Raw genomic sequence first — 25,032 nt, 5'->3', positions numbered from 1 at the left:
CAAGAGGCCTAAAGTGAATTCATTGGGACTCATCTGAGGACTTAAAGCATCATTAAACCCACATCATTAATAACTGTCAGTACTCATACTCAGTCACTATAGGAATGTTTTTTGGTGTATTATGCAAAAACCTGGTTTATTCTGCTGTTCACTGCCCCTCCCTCCTTGTCTGTGTCCCTGCTGCAGCCTGAGATTGTGTAGACCAGCCATTGCCACATCTACTGAGCATGCTCCTGGACACAGCTGATCATGTGATGAGGTAAAATGCCAATCACAGCGGCCTTTTACCACGTGATTAGCTGTGTCCAATGACAACAGATCACAGAGTAAATACAGTTGCCGGTTATCGGCAGCACTTTCCTCACGCTGTCACATAACCAGCAGCTGTCACAGAGGAGATCGGCACTGATAATCAGTGCCCTGCAGTGCCACCCAGCAGTGCCCCACAGCAGTCCCACCCATTAGTGCTGCCCATCAGTTGCGCCCATCGGGACCTATCAGTGCCCATCAGTGCCGTCTATCAGTGACCATAATTGCTGCATATCAGTGCAGCATCATCAGTGCCTCCTCATCAATGTCCACCAGTGCTGCCTTATCAGTGCTGCATCATCAGTGCGGTCTATCCATGCCACCTCATGCTGCCTAAAAGTGCCCATCACTGCTGCCTATCAGTTCAGCCTCATCAACGCAGATCAGTGAAGAAGAAAAATTACCTGTTTGCAAAATTTTATAATAGAAACAGAAAAACCTTTTTTTTTCAAATATTTTGCTCTTTTTTGTTTATAGTGCAAAAAATAAAACACCCAGTGGCGAATAAATATCACCAAAAGAAAGCTCTTGTCATTCAAAGCACACAATTGTCATTCAAAGTGCGATGGCACTGAAAGCTAAAAATTGGTCTGGGTAGGAAGGGGGTATAAGTGCCCGGTAGGCAAGTGGTTAATAGTACATTGGTGCATAGGGGAGCTGGATTTTTTTTTTAAAAAAAAGGTGAACTTAGCCTTTAAGCAGGCCTTAAATATGCTATTTCCTAAATAAACTGAACATTTCATCATTGGAATAGCCTCAAACAGTGTCGAGGTAGACACTATAAATAAATACAATAAAGTAGCTAGAGGAGGTACTCTACCTACTTTGACAGCATTTGGTGGCTGCTAAATATGTGTTCTGTAAAAAAAGAGTAACAGTGCCCAGACCATAACAAGATGAAATGGCACAGCACAACTTGGACTTGACTGCAAATTAGACTTGTAGGGGTGGAGTACATCACTTAGTGTCCACAATGGAAGGAGTCTGCTGTGTTTACCATCTGACCTCTGTTCAAATACATCTATCAAGCTCCAGTGTGTTCAGACTTATGTGAATGTCTTTCTGACTTCTGATACAAGTGTTAACATCTCTGACATGCTTCTTCACAACTTCACACTCTTATGGGGTGTAGTTATTTATTTAGTGCTCTGGTTATGGTCCGTTAGTTGGTTTTGAGTAGTTCTAAACAGTGGACTCTCCATTTCAAAAAATGGTAGCTAACGTGCAATACAGGCCATTCAAATGAAAGAGCCACCACATTTCTTTCTTCTCAATTATTTTTAAAGTGTTGTTTGTTTTATCTGTTTGATAGTATCTGTGTACAAACGTTTGTACAAATGAACATTTATTACACAACAAATGGCTGGTAAGTGAGCTGTAAATTTTTGATGTTGGTTTTTTACATGTGTCCCTTCCATGTACTCTTTGCTGCAAAGGCCAGTTATTAATTGGGGTGGTTGCCATTTGTTTGTACTGTTGGTTATTTGGTGAGGGTATGCACTGGACACTTTAGCTGCCATTGTGCTATTACTGGGTGCCCAGTGCATTCCTGTGCCTTTAAGGAGGGTTGGGCTCCCTCCAGGCATACCTGCGTCCCTCAATCTGTCCATTATTATGTATGTGCTCCAACTTTGGAGGCTCTCAAAATACATAGAGTTAGGAATGTAGCTATACTGGGGTGCTCTGAAGTGGCATAATGCAGCTTATGCATGTAATTGCAAATGTGTGCAAACAAAACCCATTGTTTTAATATGAACTCTTAAGATAATTCAGTTTGTTGTAGGCTCGCTGGTAAGTAAACTGGAAATTTTTGTTTGTTGGTTTTGACATGTGTCAACCTTCCATGTGCTCCTTGCTGCATAGACTGGGGTTACAGATTGGGGTGGTTGTCATTTGTCTCGGTTCGACTGACAAAAACTACAGACTGAGCATCTCTAATAGGAGATGACACATTACTTATAGGTCACCCAAATCTGTATGTAAGTAACAGATTTCACAGAAAAGTAAAAGAATGGAAAGAGTGATAAGCTCTTAAAAACAGAAAAAGTATTTTAAAAAAGGATTTAAAGTGATTGTCCATTCACACAAACCCTACTCACCCTGCCCCCCCTTCTCATAACTCACTGTGACTTGAATTACAAGCAGAAGATAATTTAGCTTTACTACTTGATGTGTACTCACTTCTTCTCTTGGAACCTCAATAATATAAAATAAACACTAATGAGAAGAGTCAAACTCTCTACTAAGGCTGAAGTATTGTATGGGAACTGGGAGATCATGCATAGAGATCTCACCACCAGGGCACCGAAACATATTCCAAAATATTAGGGTAACGCTTCCTACAAACATCACACAACAGCTGGCTGTTTATTCATGACTATCCCACCAATGATCATTCTAATAAAATTATCTTTATATAACCCTGTAATTTTACATCGGGCGTGTTTGTGTCTCTCATGTAGCGATAAAAGGTTGCTACAGGTGCTGTCCTGTCTTGGAGGATACAATAAGGAGTGTATACTCTAAAGCAGACTATCTCAAACTTTTTACCCCAAAGGAACCCTTGAAATAATTGTCAGGTCTCAGGGAACCCTTTCTAAAACCAATTCATTTAGGGTCAGTGGGGAAAATGCCCCTTGCATTGGTGGCCATCTGGAAGAATGCCTCCCTTTACAGTGGTGGCTAGAATGACACCCTTTCAGACAACTAAAGAGATAATTGGTGTCATTCTGGTGGCTTTGTCAAATGTCAATGGACCTGGAACTATATAATGCTAAATGGGAAGCCAATCAGCTACAGTTTAGAGGACCCCTAGCAAAGTTTGGAGGAACCCTAGAGTTATACAAAACCCTGGTTGAGAATGGCTCCAAAGCCTGTTTATCTTTCTGCTTTCTGCATCACATTTACACATCCCAAACAGGTCTAAATCTCATTGGTGGAGGAGGTATTAGTACTGCCATTTATTTTACATCAAGCTTTCTGAGTGTGAGGATGAATTCTAGGATCACCAGATTGCATGCAAAAAGGAGATGAAAGCACAGGTGCGGTACAGAAATGTCTGCATGAAAATACTAAGTACTCATAAGGTATAGATTTAAACACTCAGATTTAGTCTGGAGTGTTCATTTAACAAAGTAGGCAACTAACAAAGTATTGGGTACAAAACTTCTGCATCAGTATACCTTGGGGGATTAATGTTTCAAAATAAAGATATCTTGGAAATGTTCATCCAGGTAATCAGCTGACACCATATTTCACTGACTATAGCATAGATAAGGAAGCAAGGTGTGACTGTAACATCAAGAAGAATATTTGTTTCCATAAAATTGATGTAAATTTCCTTTCAGATGACAGTTTTATAGAAAAAGAGGAATATATTGTTGTATGTGTTGTGTTAACCATTCTTTCAAGTCTACAAGATTACTGTTTGCATGTGAAACATTGAAAGATAACTTATCTCCTGCATCAAAAAATAAACAATTCTAATGGAAGAGAGGAACTGAGCAACTAATACTTAGCAAATATGTACAAAAATATTTAAAGTGGACATAATATCTGATGAAGGTTCCTTCCATAAGTGAAATTCTCATTGTAAAGCTTTTTAGCCACACATGCCTGTACACGTTATACAGAAATACTTTGTATTTACTGTCAAAATTTAAGCTAGTCCTACCTCTTTGGGCAGTTTCCTTGTCAAACATTGTGGCTACATGGCACAGTGGATGACTAGCTACTAGTCAGAGGCTACTTTCTGACTCTTCGGAGATTCCACCATTAGCTGGCTCACTGATCCAGCCATTCTCTGTCTCTTAGGCTACGTTCACACTAGCCTTGTGTGCAGGCGGCAGAGAGGCATTTGGTAAGCGTTTTTACCGCTTCCCAAACGCCTCTGCCAATTCTACACATTACAGCACATGGTGCTGTTCTAACGGGAGCGTTTGCGTCGCGTTGCGTTGCGGCAAAACGGACGCCTCTGGACGAGTCAGGAGGCTTTGAAGCCTCCTATTCTCGTCTATGGTGCCGCTCCGCAAACGCCCGGCCGGCATTTGCGGTGCGGTTGCGACGCGTTTGCGGGGCGTTTGCGGAGCAGTAACACCACTCAAACTGCATTATAGGCGTTTGTGGGGCGTTATTAACGCTCGGCAAACGCCTAGTAACCGCCGCTAAACCACGCATGTGGCGTTTGCCGAGCGTTAATAACGCTCCGCAAACGCCGGACCAACGCTTGCCAAACGCTATAGGGGCGTTTGGCAAGCGTTGGCAAAAAAGCCTAGTGTGAACGAGCCCTTAGTTAGTCCAGCCATTCTTTATCTCACAAGAGATTCAGTATTTTCCTGCATAGCAGAAGCTGGATCTTGCATGAGTGGGAAGAAGTCTACTAACATCTGCAACAAGATCAGCCCATTTGAGTTTGACAATTAGCCACGGCATCCCATTCACACAGGAGGGGTTACATTTACTTCTTTTTTGACAGTGAATGCAAATCATAACTTAAAACAAGCACATGTTTCTGTAGATTAATGCTTTACTTGCACGTGTTTCTGAAAATCAACTGAAAGGTCCGCATTAACCCATATGGTGCCATTTGATTTATTTCCGGAGTTCTAAATGTCACTGTAGCTGTGATTTGAAAGACAAGGTACAAGCATTATCCAGGAATGAAGTCTATTATTACATGCCACATACAGGGATACATTCTGTACAGTCTTATTGCTGGTTATGTTCTGTATGATCCACTGAGTAGTTTTTCAGCCTTTGTGACTTTGAAGATGTGTGGGTGTTATGAGTCATTTTATAAAATTACATTAAGCCAACCTGTTGCTACGTTACAGGATCTGACATGGTACATATCAGAAAGATGGAGCACATGCACTATTGTATGTGTCGTGTATCAAGGACTGCAATCAGGAAGGCTTCTGTTTTGTTATATGTTTTTCTATGTGATTCATGACCTGGGTGGGCTGCTTCTTGGCCTTATTGCCTTGTTCAGTGATCTAACAATAGTTAGCCCTGAGTAAGCAATATCTCCACAGGCAATGAATAACAGGACAGGGTCTCACTAGATAACAATAGAAAGGAAGCCCAAACAACACCTATGACAGTAAGCATCATTTTTAAATATTCCATCGTAAGGAAAATAAGTGACAAGCAAATGAACTTCTTGGACAGATGGATGACAGGAGGGAAGAGAAAAAACTAAATACTGACGCACTCTGATATAAATATTGTCATACATATACAGCATTAAGAAAAAAAGATAGAAGCCAATCTTTACTAGTTAAAGTAGATCTAAACCTCAGCAATTAAATATCATATTTTTAACATATTAGTTTAATTTTCAAATGTTATTTTACATTTTTTTAAATTTACAGAATATACTAAAATAACACTTGGTGATCCTGCCATGAAGGTCCTTGTTCAGGCACATCTTGTTATAGGTTTGCAACCATACGAGGTGTGACAATTTAATTCCCAGAATACTCTGTAAAAAAATATCAAACACCTCTGCATTCTGCAAAAGTTTAGATGACAATTGAATGTCAAGATTCGAGGAACCATCTTTGCGGAAATCTTTCTCATTCCCAAATCCTATGTAGAATTTTCCTGTTCATGTTCAATTCCTCTGCCATCATTTGCACACTTGATCTTTGGTCAGAGTATATGACAGTTGTCCACATTTGCACCCGTCCTTTTTGTTTCTGGCTGCCCATTTCTTGCATCATCTTGGACATCTTCCCACCCCTCCCTAAACCACCTATGGCTTTCAAAACACTTGATTTCTTCATGAAATGTTCACCATAAGCCTACTGTAACAAAGCTAAAGTTTTACTTGCACTTTTGCCATTTTTCATGTAAAATGTGATGTTAATCCACTGCTCCAGATTCCTGTCACTCATTTTCCGACATCAGAGCAACGCACACACCTGTTATTTCTTCTACTACTCCGTAGAGTCAACAGTTCTGCGCTCCAAGCAAGTGCAAGTTAAAACATGTCAAGACACTCTCGCATGCGAATGGCTGTGTGACTCACCACCACAGTGCTATGCCACGGGAATTCTGGGAATTAAATTGTTGCACCTCATGTGCACCTTGTCCGAATGCCCCCTGTTGGTGACTAAAAGCGGTCGTGCCTAGGCACATTAAGGAAGACATGGTCCATTGTTGTCATAATCAGGAAAGCCAGTTCAAAGTAGTGGTGTGCAGCCAACGTCTGACTTACTGAACGCAGACAGGCCATATTTAATTTAGTGTTTGTGAGCTTCCATACTTCCTAACAATTAATCATTTCTACTTTTACAAATGATAAGGCATTACAAGATATAGTTCCACTTCCATGACAATGTCTGTATATATGTGTTTAAAAACTTTGCCAATGTTGCAAGTGTGAAAATTGTGACTTGATTCAAGGGAACTCTTGGTTTGGTTTTAAAGCCTGGCTTAATACTACATAGGCACCCTGCCAATATAGAGGTACATAGCAGTTCAAGTATCTCTGACCTGTTAGACATTCATAAAACCCTTAAAAAGGAAACACAGAAACCATAATAGTTTTCTGGTTAATTTACTACTCGTAAGTTCAGAAACTGAACATCTTTTTCATCTTTCTCTATTGGTAATTAGTTTGCTTCAAGATAATTAGTTTGCAAAGTAAATTTGGTGTTTTAGTTAAAAAGCCCAGCACTGCCTTTTCTCTTGTTGTCTAATCAAAAATCTATTTTGAGTCCATATGAGATAGCAAACAGGGAGAGAAGTGCATCTTTCCTGTTATTCATTCAGCTCTGTATGTTGTGAACAGACTTGAATAGCAAGAGACAAAGGTACAGAGGCTATTTACAGTATAGCAGTAAATCACTCAGAAGAAATCTTGGATTAGTTTATATTTTGCTGCCTGGAAGTGATACATGTTAAATATACAGTACATAATCAATATATCATACTTCCCTAACTGAAAAGATAAAAAAGTATATTTTTTAGTCCTAAAAATATTACATAAAATAATCACTACACATATAATGTAATTTATTGGGTGTGTATTAAGGAATGTACATAAAACAGAAAGGTGTGAAACTTCTATAGCTACCTGATCATACCAGGCTAAAGAAATGATTGTCCAAATGAGAAATTTACGTAAGTTGAGATTCTCCACTGCTAAGAATAGTGCTATTCACATTTGTCAAAGAGCATCTTGTGAAGATCATCTACAATATATATTGTTCAGGTATAGTTGTTCTAGTACTGCCAAATATTAAAACAAACCTGTACTTTGCCTATGACCGGTAAATCAGCATTTAATTCCCCTCATTCGAGCAGTACATACCGCTGCTTAATTTCTCCTTTACTCTAGCCGCTAGCTGAAAACCCTGTGCATGTACTCTAGTTGGACCTCATACAGGACTTAGGATGGGACAGCACTGGGTCAATCACCAAGCACCAGCAATGTCATATGAGAGGAAGGGATGTAAGGAACATGTTCCTCCATAAAGAGAAATACTGGGTATTTTCTATAGTCCTGACAAGTGAACAGAGCTGCGGTGGTGATGGTGGGGTGGGCAAGGGAAAGGTGAGAATATGCTGCTGGAAAGGGGGGATTAAGGCACACACTTTCTTTGCTCTACATGGGCAAACTACAGGCCTGCTTGAAACAGTAAAATACTGAAAGATGTCTTTGTGTATGGCCTCCTGAATTCCACTGCAGGAGTGTATAATGTTTCTTCTCTACAGGGTCCCTAACTATGGTCTTTGTATGTAGCCAAACTAGACAGTTCTAGACATTTGTTCTTCTTGTACATGTAACCTCTCTACAAAATCACCACTAACTTGTTAACAATTAATTTTAGGCTTTCATTCTCAATATTTTAGAAAAACATTCCCAAATTTCTACATTTCCTTACCCAGAACAGAGTTCTTGACCCTGGTAATCTGGCTTCCTGCCTAGACACGGACTTGAATCCACCCTTTTTAGACTTACATCTGCTATTTACTCAGCCCATTTCAGTTTGTCCTATCCAGCTGTTATTTTATGCAGTTGAAGTTCTCTTAGCTGTCATGTGACCATTCCATACAAACCAGAATTGTTTCTCCAGTTATTCCTAAATGTTTGTCACAGTCTGATATATTTTTATTCACTTATGTATCTTTAATGGTTACATTAATTGTTGACAAGTTCCATATTAAGTTAATTAAAATGCATGTTAAAACTACGTGTTAGGAGTGCCTTTGTAGAAAATATTATAGTGACTAGGTCAACATATTTACCTTATGTTAAAGTGGGTCAAAGTGTTTTCTAAATGAGCACCCATTAAAGGTCATTCACACCAGCCCACACACTAAAATGATCCATTTTAGCATGCAGTCTGGTGTCTGTTCTGTATGGGTAGGGAGGTGTAGTGCTTATCATTTTTAAAAACCAAGGCACTGTTTACGTATTTTTTAGCTTTATTGAAATGTCACAATGACTTATCATTCATGTAAATGTGGCACAACAGATGAAGACTTCCGGTGAGCTCTGGTCTCCATTTTTCTACATATCTCTGCTCCATTTTGTTTTTGAACAGGTCACATAAAGAACAATTGTTTTCTATGAATTGATGTGAAAACCTGTGTCGATTAGGTACAGAAAAATGCACGTTTTTGCATATAGTGTAAATTCTACACTGTTCATAGTGTGCTGTATAATTATAGCACATAGACTTTCTGTACCCTACTCTGCTCAGAACAGAGCAGTGCACTCTATGCAAATACATCATCTTTCACATATCACCACTGATAGTCAACTCTACTTCATGCACAATAAAGCAATTGTGTAGGATCTTTTTATAAAGCTGGCCATAGACGGTTCCCTGCTGAACCGATCGAGATTCAAACCATGTATGGGCAGGCTGAATGCATCCAAGTTGATCGATCGAGAGAACTTGGGTACAAGCAGTCAGTCAGATTTTACATACAATTGTTGCTAGCGACTATAATAACCTCTAGCTGTAATCACTGTTTTCTCCCAGCAGTGAAGGCTCCCCCGCCCCCAAGGGAACACAATGGCTCCACTGGAGGGATTACCCCATCAACACTGTGTTGATGAGGGAATCAAGCGATTCAAATTGCTCCATCTATGGCTGGCTTAAGTATGAAACCATCTAATTAAAAGCTAACATGAAACAAGCATTGAATACATTTACAGTACATTACCTGAAGAACAACCAAATATACAGTTTTTCATATCAAACTGGTAACTGTAGCTACAGTATACTACTGATTTCTGCAAAGGGGTTGATATTATTTCTTAAACTGGTGACAACATGCTTTTCTGTACTATTCTTTTTGTGTAGAAACATCCTAAATGTCTGTGCAGTCTGCCTCTTTGGAAACACTGAGGGGGGATTTAATAGAACTGGTGTACACAGAATCTGATGCAGCTGTGCAAGGTAACCAATCAGTTTCCAAGTTTTATTGTCAAACCTTATATGAACAAGCTGAAGTTAGAAGCTGATTGGTTGCTGTGCACAGCTGCACCAAATCCTCTGTGCTCCAGTTTTAGTAAATCCCCTCCGCCACACTGTGTGATTACAGCAATGTATATTGTGGTTGCTGGTGTTTGCATAGCTCTTCACACACAGAGACCGTCAGCTTGAGATTATGAGTAAAGTTATTCCCATGAGTCTGGGTAAGAATCCTTACTAACCAAAGTGGAATTGTGGTTAAATGAGATATCACCAGATATTCTGTGTGTTTGCACTATGCCCCAGCTTCCTGAGCATTCCTCACATCTAGAAAGCATAGGGAGATCACATTTCTCAAAATATACTGCCCTCCTTAGTTCAGAAGCCTTGCTGAAGAGACATGTCATTCTTCTCCTGCCTTTCTGTAACACAAGTGGTGCTTTCTAGTTCCTGATATAGGGAACACATTGGTAAATGGCTGTGCTGCAGTCTGTTTATGAAAGCAAGCTGAGAAGGCACTAAGCCATGGAATGTGGCTATTAGGCTGTAAGCATTTGACTCATTTTTTAACAGTCTTAAGCTGGGTAAACACAGTTTATTTTTTTTCATTCGGTTGACGTAGCCCATTAGCTGCAGATGCTGATCAATTAAAGTTTTCCAGTGTGGCTGTTTGACAGAAGTCGATCAAATAATGGACTTCTGATCGAACAGAGTGGGCCAAATTTTCACTCGCCTGTACCCACCTTTAGGCAATATAAACACTGTAGACGAAAAGGAATTATTGAAGGACACTGACTGCCTTCTCCCTTTAAAAGTGTTACTGTCTAAACCGTTAAACAAAGCAAAAAAAAAAATATATTGCACAAGTGGGAATAGCCAATCCCATGAGACAAGTGGTTAATTGGAAAGCAAACAAGGCTTGTATCAGACTTTAGTGAATTAAAATTGTATTCATTCAATTTTTAGCAAATAATTTGCAATGTAACCTTATTAAAGTACCACGCAGTGCTCAATAACCACAACTTACATGTGAACATACAAGAACATCTTTTAAAAGATATGGTTTGCCAATTAAAGTAATTTGTACAGGATATCAGAGATGTTCTATCCCAAATAGCAGATTTAAAAGTGGAAGAAAACTTATGGTTGATAGGAATTGATGCTGAATCACTCTACACTTCGATTCCCCATCACTGTGGATTAAAAGCAGTAGAGTTCTTCCTCAATCATTATTTTCCAGAAATGTGCCATCAAAACAAATTTATCCTTGATCTTTGGAGTTTGCCTTGTGTAACAATTTTTTTTTCAATTCTCTGGAAAATACTATCAACAGGTGAGAGGTACCTCTATGAGTGCTCCAGCTTACACATGCCAGGTATGTGGGAGGAACAGGATGTCAGGATGTCAGGATCACCTCATCCATGTACCAAAGCTACATCTCGAAGTGGCTGAGCCAGTTGTCAGTGAGCTCTTGAATGACATCAACCAACAGTGGTCACAAATCACAGTACGGATCACAGGAGAGCAGAACTAAGTGCACTCCTGTGACCCACAGGGGAAATAGAGCCCAAAGAGCTTTGGCTATACTTCTCCTTTAAGGCTGCATTCACTTTTTTGGGGGCTTTAATAGAGTAACACATTATGCAACTGTAACATTATATCTAAAAAGTTGATACATTAAAAACAAAGCCTGACCTAATATTAAAGCTCGGTATATCACACTGAATGTCCTGCAAATGGTAACAGAGCTGCACATCACTCAGAAGCAAGTAAACTCCAACATGCTTTTGAGAAAAAGGACTTCAGAAGCATTAAAAATAGATGTAAACTCTACTTGAAAAACATTTTGTTTGCTAAAGCACTGTGTATCATAAACAGTTTTTTATCCTTTTTAGCATTTTAGTACTGCTGCTCTCCTCCAGGCTCTTTCCAACAATTTCCTGTCCAACAATTTCCTGGACCAGCTTTCTGAATGACAATGGACAATGTGTGCTAACATGTCCACCTGTAGACAGCACCAGGGGCTCATGTGACAATGCAGAAGCACAATGAGAGACAGTAGTCACTCTATTTATCACATGTGCCTGAACAAGGACTCTAATGTCAGAATCACCAGTTTTTCTTTTAATGGAATATTTGGAAATAAATTTATGAAATACATAAAAGCTGAAGACCTGGTGAAAGAGGGAAGGGTTTGGGTTTTTAGAGCACTGGGCTGACTTTTCATTGGGGTGCAACCTATATGCTAGAGATTGTTTGCACCTACATAGAAGGGGGTCTGCTGTGCTAGGGGAGAGGTTTAAGGGAAGGCTGGAGGAGTATTTAAACTAGGATCGAGGGAGGAGGGAGAATTAGATTATAATGGGGTAGACAGATCAGACAGGGGTCAGTACTTATTGGTGGGTGAAATGGGGAAGGATGGGGGGAAGGCTATGGCAGATGATAAGAAGGTTCCCATGTTACAAACAATTAGTGGAATTGGTACCATTTGTATGAAAATAAAAAATATGCAAAATACATGTGAACAAGGTATCCATGACTTAAAGTGTTTGTTCACCAATGCCAGAAGTCTGCCAAGCAAAATAGGTGAGTTGGAAGCTTTGGTGCATGAAGAGAACTATGATTTAATGGGTATTGCTGAATCTTGGCTTCATACTTCATATGACTGGGCCATTAATATTCCTGGCTATGTTCTCATTTGGAGAGACAGGGTAAATAGGAAAGGTGGCTGTGTCTGTCTTTATGTGAGAAGTGATCTCAGAGCGAGTGTGAAATAGGACCTAGTTGACGGAGAGTGTGCTGAGGCTGAAGTATTATGGGTGGAACTGTACACGGGGGTGCATACTACAAAGGCAATCCCTGGAGTTTGTTATAGGCCACCCAGTGTTAATGAGGAGGTGGAGACTCAGCTCCTTGCACAGATGAAAAGGGCTGCAAGGGCTGGGACAGTGATAATAATGGGGGATTTTAACTATAAGGAAATTGACTGGAGTAATGGCACTGCATGAACAGTTAAAGGGCAAAAATTTTTAAACCTAGTACAGGAAAATTTTATGGTACAGTTCATATAAACCCCTGCTAGGAATGATGCTCTGCTGGACCTTGTAATTTTTAACCATGCAGAGCTTATTACGAATGTCCATATAAAAGAACATCTGGGTAGCAGTGAACATAACATGATTTCATTTATTGTTAGCTGTTAGCAAGCACATAAGGGAAAAGTAAGAACGCTCAATTTCAAGAGAGCTAATTTTCCAAGGCTGAGAACTGCTCTCCAAGACTTAGAGTGGGAGGGGATATTGGCATCGATGAACACAAAACAGAAATTACATTATTACATTACATCGAGTTTATATAGCGCCAAAGGGAATATGCAAAAAGAAAATAAAGGCCGCAAAAAATTTAAAACGAACGACAGATTGCAAAAGATAGCAGGACCAACCCCAAAAAATTATTCAAATATATTAATAGTAAAAAGGTCCGGTCCGAGCATGTAGGCCCTTTACAAAATAATCTAGAGTGGGTGACTGGGGACAAAGAAAAGGCAAATTTATTTAATACCTTCTTCAGCTCTGTGTATACAAAGGAGCATGGGGGAGCTCTTGCCCATAATGGGCATGGTATTGACACAGCTCCAGATGATCCACATTGGCTCACAAATTATATGATCCAAAACTATTTAGACAGTGTAAAGGTGAATAAAGCCTGGACTGGATGGCATACACCCACGGGTCCTTAAAGAATTGAGCTCTGTTATTTCAAAGCCATTGTATCTAATTTTTAGGGCCTCTTTAACCACTTCAAGTCCGGACACTTTTACCCCCTTCCTGTCCAGGCCAATTTTCAGCTTTCAGGGCTATCACACTTTGAATGACAATTGCGCGGTCATGCAACACTGTACCCATATGAATTTTTTAGCATTTTTTTGAGACAGATAAAGCTTTATTTTAGTGGTATTTATTCACCACTGGGATTTTTATTTTTTTTGCTATGTAAATGAAAAAGTCCAAAAATTTTGAAAAATAGTATTTTTCTTATAAAATTTTGCAAATAAATAATATTTCATCATAAATCTTGGCCACAATTTATTTTGTTATCTTTTTAGTAAAAAAAAAATAACCCAAATTAGTTTATAACCAAAAATTATAGTTTTTAACCATTTTTTTTACATTTTCATTTTATTTTTTTTTACATACTGTCACCCTAGCAGTACAGTGTCACCATGGTGAAAGTGTACTACTTGGTGGGGGGTGATGAAGATTTTTTTCTTTTTTTACACTGATTGCTTTTACACTCATAAAAGCTGTAAAAGCAATAATTTCTCCTTCTCTCTGGCTGCATTCTTGCAGCCATTAAGAACTACTGTGTGAGCTGTGATTGGTCACAGCTTGTCACATGGTGACATCTTACTTACTACTCTGCATGTGATCACTGATTGGCCAATCAGTGATCACATGATCGGGACCTTGTACAGAGGTCCCGTACAACGATCGGTGTTCCACTGTATCCGGAGGTCCCAGTGGGCACCGGATCGCGGTTCTGCACACTTTCAGGGAGCGCGCACAGGCAGGGGGCGGGGAGGCCATTTATAAATGACTACCCAACCCTGCACTGCCACCGTCCGGCTGTTTATATACACGAGTGGTGGTTAATGACTGGCATAGTAACACTGGATTGGCGTAAGGCCAATGTGGTGCCAATATTTTGAAAAGGGGTCAAAATCTTTACCAAGTAATTATAGACCTGTTAGTTTAACTTCAATAGTTGGGAAGATACTGGAGAATTTAATAAAAGACCACATAGATGAGTTCTTGCTGGAAAAAAATATTTTAAGCAACAGACAACATGGATTCATGAAAGACAGAAGTTGTCAAACAAATCTGATTTCTTTTTATGAGGGGGTGAGCAAACCTTGGACAGAGGGGTGGCGGTGGACGTGGTATACTTGGATTTTGCAAAAGCGTTTGACACAGTTCCCCACACACGGATAATATGTAAGGTAAAGTCTATGGGCTTGGGAAAATCTGTATGTAAATAGATAGAAAACTGGCTAAAAGATCGTGTTCAAAGAGTAGTGGTCAATAATTCATACTCTGAATGGTCTAGGGTTGTCAGTGGTATACCCCAAGGTTCAGTGTTGGGACCCTTACTTTTTAATATATTTATAAACAATATAGGGTCTGAGATTACAAATCCCATTTCAGTCTTTGCAGATGACACCAAGCTGTGCAGTGGAATAACGTCCTTGCAGGATGTCTTCAACTGAAAAGCCGACCTCAATGCACTGTTTAATTGGGCAACTTTGTGGCAAATGAGGTTTAATGTTGATAAATGTAAGGTTATGCACTTGTGGGCTAAGAATATGCATGCATCATACATACTATGGGGAGTACAACTGGGGGAATCAATGGTGAAGGATCTGGGAGTTCTGGTAGATCACAAGCTTAATAATGGCATGCAATGTCAAGCTGCGGGTTCTAAAGCGAGCAAAATCCTCTCTTGTATTAAAAGAGGTATAACCTCCAGAGAGAGAGATATCATATTACCCCTGTACAAATCATTAGTAAGACCTCATCTGGGATATGCAGTTCAGTTTTGGGCATCAATTCACAAAAAGAACATTGGGGAACTGGAGAAAGTACAGAAAAGGGCAGCCAAACTGATACGAAGCATGGAGAAGAGGAGATTAAGGGGGGATATGATCAACATGTATAAATACATCAGTGGTTCATATAGTGAACTCGGTGTAGACCTATTCACCCTGAGGTCATCACAGAGGACAAGGGGGCACTCTTTACGTCTGGAGGAAAAGAAATGTAATCTCCAAACACGGAAAGGTTTCTTCACAGTGAGAGCTGTGAAGATGTGGAATAGACTCCCTCAAGAGTTGGTTCTGGCCAGCTCAGTGGATTGCTTCAAAAAAGGCCTGGATTGTTTCTTAGATACACAGAATTTAACTGGATACTAACATTTATAAGTAAAATTGATCCAGGGAATATCCGATTGCCTCTCGGGGGATCAGGAAGGAATTATTTTCCCAGCAGGAGCAAATTGGATCATGCTTTGCTGTTTTTTTTTGCCTTCCTCTGGATCAACTGTGGGTATAGGATTATAACGTTGTTTTTTTTTCTATGGTTGAACTGGATGGTCTTTTTTTCAGCCAGACTATGTAATTATGTAACATTAAAGCTTATATGAGATTGTAATGATTGTTCTACATTCTACCTTAAAGTGTAACTAAAGGTAAATCTTTTTTTTTTTAGCTTTGGATAGAGTGGAATGTATTACTGTCTGTGCACCCTTTCTATGTATCCTGTTTACCGTTATAATCAAAAGCGAAAGTAAAAGAAAATCCCAAATTTTGGGTTCATCCCAAAAAAGTAATGGAGGATAAATCTTCCATTGGAGACACTAGTTCTGGTGACCTGGGGGTCCCCAAGGAATGTTTTTAGTTTGCAGGGATTTCATCTCACTTTCTGTTTGGCTATGGGGCAGGAAGTGAAGGGAAACCTCCCCTATGGGACATGGATAGAAAAAAAAACTGATAAGAGTTATAACCCTCCCTTACTGTATACAAAATGAAAAAATAAATATTTTCCTTTAGTTACCCTTTAAGATGCATTTGCTTCGGTTGGCATTCACTTTGACTTGTATGTTGGAAAAAAGGCAGCTGAGAAGCAGCAAAACAGGATATGCTTATTTGCCAAATGCTAAGCAAAGCCGATCAAACATTGCAATAAACACAAGTAAATAAACTCATAAATTAAACAATGCCCCCTAAGATCCAAATCAAATGTCAAACGGTTTCAAATGTTTTCAAACAGCTTCATAAACTAATGCCAATGCAGAAAGCATGCACCCACGTAGGTGACCTCAACAATCTGTGCCAATGGTCTGCTTGTAAATGGCCACATCAGAGCTAACAATGTGAGTAGTACTGAGGAAAGAAGATATCAGATGCTTCTTTGTTTTTTTTTCATCTAAAGCACTGGAGACCTACAACTCTACAAACCTGATAAACATTACAGAAAACAGAAACATTCCCAGCACTAATTTTACTCATAAACTACAAGTAAATATAAACAGATTCACTTACGAGGACTGAGAAGCCTTTCTCCTTAGTAAATAGTCTACTACATCAGGGTCAGTTTCTAGCAGGCTAATAAGGACTTCATTCTGTAAATCAGGAGGGACCTAAAATTGAAATAATGAAATAGATAAACAATGAAATAAACACTGTGAAATAAACTCCCCCCCCCCCCCCCCAGAGAATCAAGTACTATTAAAATAGATTAAGACAGGAATTGCAGTAAATTCCCCCACAGATATAACTGTATTTTTATACAATATAACATATATGAGGGCCCATTCAGGTCAAAAGGCAGCCCATTCATTTTGAAGGAATGAACGAATGAATAAATCCTTGCAAAGCTGATAGTACCTGCTAATCAAACAATTACCTGACACTTATCTGTAATTTACAAATACATATAAAAACAAAATATCACTATTTTTATATGGAAATTTAACGGTGCTGATACCTTTGCTCAGAACAAATTTGACAGACACATCAATATAAAATCATCAAATTTTATTACAGAGTTTCATTTAAAAGTTGCTGGGGTAGGAAACCCCCCCTAAAAATACCAAAATAAAGGTTAGAGGGAACCCTAATCTGCTAACTAGCTCCCCATATGGGCACCTCCCCTTCTTAAGCACTTCATTTTATAATTACAAATATAACATCAAAATATATATCAGGAAGAGGGGAAGAGTTCCGATGAGTTTCACAGTTTTGCTTCTTCAGGGGTTCAAGGGGTGCAGAATATGACTGAAAAATGAATCACAACACATAATTCCAAAAGAGAGGGGCATAACCAGGTCCAGTAAAATGGCCTCACAAAGTAAGGCAGCAAGTGTGGAGGGCAATACTGTAGATGGAACCAAAATGGAAATGTCTAAGAAACTGACCCGGAGGTCCCAGGAGCAATTCCAATCAGATAAAATGAGCGCTGGATAAACATATAAAAGGGAGCAGCTAACATGAAAAGGTAAAAAAAAAGCAATGCATAGGGAGAAGGGGTGGTGTTCTTCAATATCAAATAGTAAGACCATGCAAATGCCATTTTCATTTTGGTTCCATCTATTGCCCTCCACGCTTGCTGCCATACTTTGTGAGCCCATTTTACCAGACCTGGTTATGCCAGGAATTTTGGTATTGGGGGTTTTGTCTGTATCACAATGTGTCAAATGAAGCTTCTTATGGTCAAACTGTACTTACACTCTTTCAATTACGAAGTTTAAAAAAAATTGAAGAAAACAAGCTTTGGTATTGGCGAAAAGCCCATGGGGAAAATACAGTTTTGGTCTAAAAGGGGTAAATGTAGTAGTCGAAGTGGTTAACATACCTGCAGCATTTTTGTCAACAAAGCACACTATAACGCAAAAATGGTTTACAGGTAAAACACGTGTACTGTGGTGTACAGTGTAGATGCATTGGGGTTACATTGAAGATGAATGGCACCAAAACACACTGCACCAAAGTTAGATTCATGCATTAACATGCATTGGGGTAACATGCACTTTACCACACTACAACATATTAGGGTAATTGGCCCTAAACATAAAAATATCACATTATTGTTATAACATTAAGGAGTATGCAAACTCCAAATCTACTATCAGTATGTATGAGATTAGTTCTCACTGTACATAGATTTTTTATACAATTTTTCTTTTTAAATCTTTTGCGAAGTTTGAAAAACCTGCCAGTAACAGCACTTCCAGTTGCAGGCTGACAATGCTAAGTCACTGCCTTGCAACTAGCAACAGCACTGTCAGTCTGCTGTGCAAGCCACGCATGAGAACACTGGTGCTAATTAAAAGGCAGTGGAATAGTGTTGTTGAAAAACGATTTGTTTGAAAAAACCATATACAATGATACATGATGCCGAATATACTGAAATATAGATTTATGCTTTTATGATTCCACAGAGCTCTTCTTACTGAGTAGATCCGTCTAATCTGGAAATATTAATATGTTTCACATGACCCCTATTAAAAATGTTTAGAATCAGCTACATTTTTAAGGCCCCTTTCTCTCCACTGATCCCTGCTGAGCAAGTGGATTACAGGTCTATGTTCACTCCACTGATGCACAGCGGACACAGACACAGCCTATTTTTCTCTATGGGCAGTCGGATGGAAACGACCCACCTGTCCATTTCCATCCGACTGCCATCCAATCTGATCTGACGGACAGAAGGGGAATGGATCCCCATCTGTCTCTTTTTGGCGGATCGGATTGAATGTCAGCGGGTGTACACTGACACGTCTGTTTACACCCACCGCTACATAGAGGAGAATAGAGGTTCAGATCGGGTCTGCCTGAAAAACAGGCTGACTGACCCGATCGGAACATCTGTGTGAAAGGGGCCTAAAGGTTCAGTCAACCTAAATTGATATCTCAGTTTGCGGTAGATGCTGGAAAAAGTCAGCCCATCATTTTTCATATTTCTTGGGGTCTCTTCTGGTGAGTTCATCAATCTGTACACACACTACAACATAAAATAAAGGGTTTTTATCATTTGTTTTGCACTGGTCAGGCAGACCTTTATGGCCACTGACAAGTTAAGTGAATAACATTGATTATCTTGTTCCAATGGCATCTGAAAGTTAGTGACAACAACTATATTAAGCAGCAAGTAAACATGTTGTCCCTGAAGATTATGTGTTAACCACTTGCCTACTGGGCAAGTGCCCAGGCCCAAGCCAATTTTCAGCTTTCAGTGCTGTTGCACTTTGAATGACAATTGCGCGGTCATGCTACACTGCACCCATATGAAATTTGTATCATTTTTTCACACAAAAAGAGCTCTCTTTGGTAGTATTTAATCGCCACTGGCTTTTTTATTTTTTGCACTATAAAATTCTGCGTCAATGAGGCTGCACTGATAGGCAGCACTGATGGGCATTGATGAGGCGGCATTTATAGGCAGCACTGATAGGCTGCTCTGATGAGGCGGCACTGGTGGGAATTGATGAGGAAGCAGTTATGATGCTGCACTGATATGCAGCACTGATGGGCACTGATAGATGGCAATGATGGGTACTGATAAGTGGCACTGATGGGCACTGATAGGCGGCATTGATAGGCACTGACTGGTGGCACTGACAGCACTGACTGGCAGAATGGACTGGCGGCACTGATGGGTTGCACTGCTGAGTGCCACGTCTGGGCACTTTTGGGGCTGCACTGATAATCAGGGCACTGATTATCAGTGCAGATGTCCTCTGTGACACTTGCCATTTATTGGCAGTACTTTCCTCACACTGTGACAGCATGGGGAAAGTGCTTCCGATAACCGGCAACTGTATTTACTTTGTGAGCAGCTGTGTCCAATGACACAGCTGCTCACAAAGTACACAGCTGATCATGTGGTAAAAGGCCGCTGTGATTGGCCTTTTACCTTGTCATGTGATCAGCTGTGTCTATAGGACATACCAATCACAGACAGCGCTGGGTGCGTGCCGCTGAGGGCACATGGGGGGTGCGGTCTGAAAGGATGTCATATGACGCCCTCCCAGAACTGGACAACCACGCTGTAGTCATCATTAGGTTATAGCCCGGTTGTCAAGTGGTTAAAAGAAGAAAAAATGGGCAACACAGTTTGTTGCATTTGGGGCTGCATAGCCAAAGACCAGGCAGGGTGTACATGCTTCCATAGCCAAAAGCAACTACAATGAGAATGTGTGTCTTTTATATCATGTGGCTAGCTGGGGGCATGAGAGTAGCTCACCTGGGAAAGAGATGACACCAGGATGCACTATGGGAAGAAAGCAAAGCCAGAAGAGGCAGTGTGATACTTTGGGCAATCTTCTGCTTGGAGACCTTGGGTCCTGCCATTCATGTGGATGTTACTTGATATTGTTGCTGACCAAGTACATCCCTCCATGGAAACAGTATTCCCTGATGGCAGTGAACTTTTTCAGCAGGATAATGTGCCCAGCCTTATTGCAAAAATGCTTTAAAAATGGTTTGAGGAACACAAAAATGAGATTGAGGTGTTGACTTGGCCTCCAAAATTTCCAGCTCTCACTCTAAACCAGTGTTTCTGAACCTTTTTTCAGTCAAGGCGCCCTTTAAAATCATGGATAGTCCCAAAGCACCCTTTATAATTATGGAGAGTCTTGAGGCACCCCATTCTAAAATTTGAACAACTATTCTTCTAATAGTTTTATATAGCACAGCAACATCCACACATGTAGGACACTCAACATTAGAGGTGATTTATTCTTTCAAAGCACTGATGGAGAGAGGTGGGGGAATGATCAAATTAGGATGCTGTGCAGGCGGCTGACAACCTCCTTATTAACTGACGATGTTATTGGCTGTCAGGACACCTGCGGCTAGGAGGTCGTAATGGTGCACTATGAAAACCTGTGGCTTTGGGCTTTGTGTAACTAAAAGGCAAGCTTGTTCCACCACTGGCTTGTTTACAAGTTTTAGGCAATTTTTAGACATATTGCCAAGGCACCCCTGAAAAAACCACAAGGCACCCTGCTTGAGAAAGGCTAATCTAAACAAACATGTGTGGGATGCACTGGAAAAACAAGTCCTATCCATGCAGTCCCCACCTCGCAACTTACAGGACTTAAAGGATCTGCTACAGCTGGCTTGATGACAGATATCACAGCATACCTTCTTGGTCTACTGGCGTCCATGCCTCAAGGGGACAGGGCTATTTTGGCAGCAAAAGGGGGACCTACTCAATATTAGGTGGGTGGTCAAAAAGATATGGCTGGTGTAAATCAAGGAGAATATAACAGGAAAAAGCACAGAGTAGTGGGGAGATATTACCAAAGGAGGCCCCAGGCAACATAAGAAGCGAATAGGTAATTCAGCAAAGCAAGGTCCACCTAAAGCAGGTGTCATGCTACAAAACTTGAGACTCATTCTTTCACCTGTGTGCACGGGGCTAAGCAGAATGTATCTGCATCTGTCCAACTGTATCTTGTTAGTTATTAAATGGGTGGTGTTTTCCTTTCAAGAATTTCACTGAGGTTTACACTTGTCAGTAGCATGACGAGTGTGTTATTTTGCCAGGTATATAATTTACAGTTATAATTGTAGTGTACATGTTTCTAAAGCTATTATTATTCAGTTCAGTCTTGCAAAATTAAGATTTTGGTGAACCCATGAGTTCACATGGTACCATGTAAGTGTCTCACTGAAAAATGTTTTTGTCATTAGTCACCCACCAATGTAGTTGAAGAGGTATACAAGACCCCTCCATTGCCCCTTACTAAAAATAGCTTTTTCCTTACTGGTATACTTTTCATAAAAAACTTATGTTCTACTGGATTACAATGTCAATTCTGATCCAGTCTGAATATTTAAAGTCAAATGTTCATATGGTAGCAAGGGTTAAAATCAGTAGTGTATTTTGGTTTTGTGCTGCCCTAGGCAAGACTAAAATCGGGCATCCCCCATCTAAATTTGTCCCTTCCTTTGCTGCTTAAGATCCACCTCTTCAGGACAAAAGCATGATGGAGAGCGGTGTGACATGGGGGGGGGGGGTCGTGGGACAGGAGGGGGGCAGCATGATGAGGGGCCGCAGGACAGGAAGAGGGTAGCGATACAGGAGGGGGCACAAAGACGGGGGGATATCAGGACAGGAGTAGGCCATCGGGACAGGTGGGGGGTAGCAGGCCAAGAGGGAGGCAGCATAACAGGGAGAGGGAGGAGGATTGCAGAGGGACAGGAGGAGTGCAGAGGGACAGGTGAGGGGCAGTGGCACAGGAGGAGTGCAGAGGGACAGGTGGGGGGCAGGGTGACGCGGGGCATGGGACAGGATCAAAGCAGCGGGACAGGAGGAGGTCAGAGGGACAGGTGAGGGGCAGTGGGACAGGAGGAGTGCAGAAGGACAGGTGAGGGGCAGTGGGACAAGAGGAGTACAGAGGGACAGGTTGGGGGCAGGGTGACGGGGGGCATGGCACAGGATCGAGGCAGCGTGACAGGAGAAGCACAGAGGGACAGGTGTGGGGCAGATGAGGGGCAGTGGGACAATGTGGGGGACAGGAGGGGGGGAAGTGGAACAGGAGTGGGACAGGGTGACAGGTGGGGGCAGCATGACGGGGGGGGGCATGGGACAGGATCGCGGCAGCGGGACAGGACGAGCACAGTGGGACAAGTGAGGGGCAGTGGGACACGAGGAGTGCAGAGGGACAGGTGAGGGGCAGTGGGACAAGAGGAGTGCAGAGGGACAGGTGGGGGGCAGCGTCACAGGGGGCATGGGACAGGATTGAGGCAGCAAGACAGGAGGAGCACAGAAGGACAGGTGAGGGGCAGTGGGACAGGAGGAGTACAGAGGGACAGGTGAGGGGTAGTGGGACAGGAGGAGCACAGAGGGACAGGGGGCATGGGACAGGATCGGGGCAGTGAGACAGGAGGAGCGCAGAAGGACAGGTGAGGGGCAGTGGGACAGGAGAAGCGCAGAGGGACAGGTGAGGGGGCAGCGTGATGGGGGGCATGAGACAGGATCAAAGCAGCAGGACAGGAGGAGTGCAGAGGAACAGGAGAGGGGCAGTGGGGACAGATGAGGGGTAATGGGACAATGAGGGGGACAAGAAGGGAGAAGTGGAACAGGTATGGGACAGGGTGACAGTTGGGGGCAGCATGACGGGGCAGTGTGACGGATGGGGGGCAATGGGACAAGGGAGGGAAGTAGAACAGGTGGGGGGCAGTGTGTCGGGGGACAGTGAGGCAGGAGTGGGGAAACACCAGTCCTCCAAGCACTTACCTGTCCAGCAGGGGCTCCTCCAGATGGTGTCAGCATAACTCAAGGAGGGGCACCTGTGTGCCATCTCCCCCAGGATCTTCGGCGGCGGCTGCAAAACAGCGGGCAGGCTCCTCCATCCTGACTTCATCCTTTTCTTCGTCTGCTGGCAATTTCTGGCCATTCTGCACATCCCGGCATACACTGACAGCAGGCCCCGGCCCTCACGCGCTCTGAGCACACACGGGGGATCTGCCCACCACTCTGCTCTCCTCTGCAGCCGGTCCCTTGGACCGGGTGACCCTCCTTGTGTGTCGGCTTGGCTGTACCCTCTCACATGGTGGCCCTGCCGCTGACACACCCAGTGTCCCTTCTGCCTGGGGGGGGGGGGGGGGGTTGCTGTCCCCCATGTAAACTGCTGCCCTAGGCAAACGCCTTGTTCGCCTCACGGCAGATACGCCCCTGGTTAAAATGGCTTATAATGAGAGGGCATAGTTTAATGCACAGACAACAATGAATTTCCAGGTAGCTTTAGAACAGTTCCAGAAGGACCACTTACTTCCATTGATGAGTATTTTTTACTGAGTATTTGAACTTTTAGCACTCCTGCTTCGATCTCTATTACTGTACAGAGTTGTGTTTGAACCACTGAAATTCTGGGGGCGAATATATTCATTTTGGAACTCTTCCAGAAATCACTGGTAGTCTTGTGTAATGCACAACATCTAGACTTTATGTCAGTGGGAGACAGCACTGAGTGCTAAAATCTTGTAAAAATTGTTTCTCTTGCTTCTATCTCTATTTACTGCATACAAGTAATGATGGGAAGCAGTAATGAAACTGGCTTCACATCAAACATACTTGCGTAATGTTTTTCCATTGTTATTATTTCCTGGCCACAAACATAAGATGAAAAGTAACGAAAGGAAGATTCAGCTAAGCTGTGTCAGCAATGTATTAAGCGCTGTCAAAAAGGATCAAAATCGAATGTCATTTTCAGGAATGGATGACTTATTCAGCAGGGGGTGCACCCTTATATGGATTACTGCTAAAATAAAATAAACTCTAGTATAAAGTACATTAAGTTGCCATAGTGACCTGAAGTTTTGGAAAGACCAAACTTGCAGGAGCTACAATGCAAACGGGTTTACTGTTCTACCTTCAAGCTCCATTACTATATGGGTAAATGCCAGCCCGCAATGACAGATCCACAGCTGAGCAGGGCAGTCGTCATGGCAACATGACATCAGATGTGTGCCCCACCCCTTTCAGCTTACTGTCTCTACAGCTCCCGCTCCCTGCCTGTACACAAGTGTCCAGCAAGGATCCTGGCACAGCTCTTGTCTGCCCTCAAGGTAGGGTGTAGTCTTACAGGGGCACTCTGATGGGCACATTGAATGTTAAGGAGCACTCTGATGGGCACAACATAGAATGTGCCCATCAGAGTGACCCTTAACATAAAATGTATCCATCAGAGTGCCCCTTAATATAAATGTGCTCATCAGAGTGCC

At 41.7% G+C, this 25,032-nt stretch overlaps 1 protein-coding gene across 1 annotated transcript in view; it reads right to left on the bottom strand.

Moving 5' to 3' along the window:
- The window catches only part of ARHGAP6 (Rho GTPase activating protein 6), a 358,220-nt gene that overhangs the window by 32,972 nt on the left and 300,216 nt on the right, over positions 1-25,032 (bottom strand). The window contains exon 10 of the mRNA XM_089653001.1: positions 16,840-16,937. Within this exon, the coding sequence (XP_089509127.1) occupies positions 16,840-16,937 (98 nt within the window). The remainder of the gene's footprint in view (positions 1-16,839; positions 16,938-25,032) is intronic.

The sequence above is a fragment of the Staurois parvus genome, unplaced genomic scaffold (genome assembly GCF_062004578.1).
Source record: "Staurois parvus isolate SC_StPar_1 unplaced genomic scaffold, SC_StPar_1.0 ptg000696l, whole genome shotgun sequence".
NCBI classification, from domain to species: domain Eukaryota; kingdom Metazoa; phylum Chordata; class Amphibia; order Anura; family Ranidae; genus Staurois; species Staurois parvus.
The sequence above is the reverse complement of the archived record's forward strand: the minus strand, read 5'-3'. Positions and strand labels throughout refer to the sequence as shown.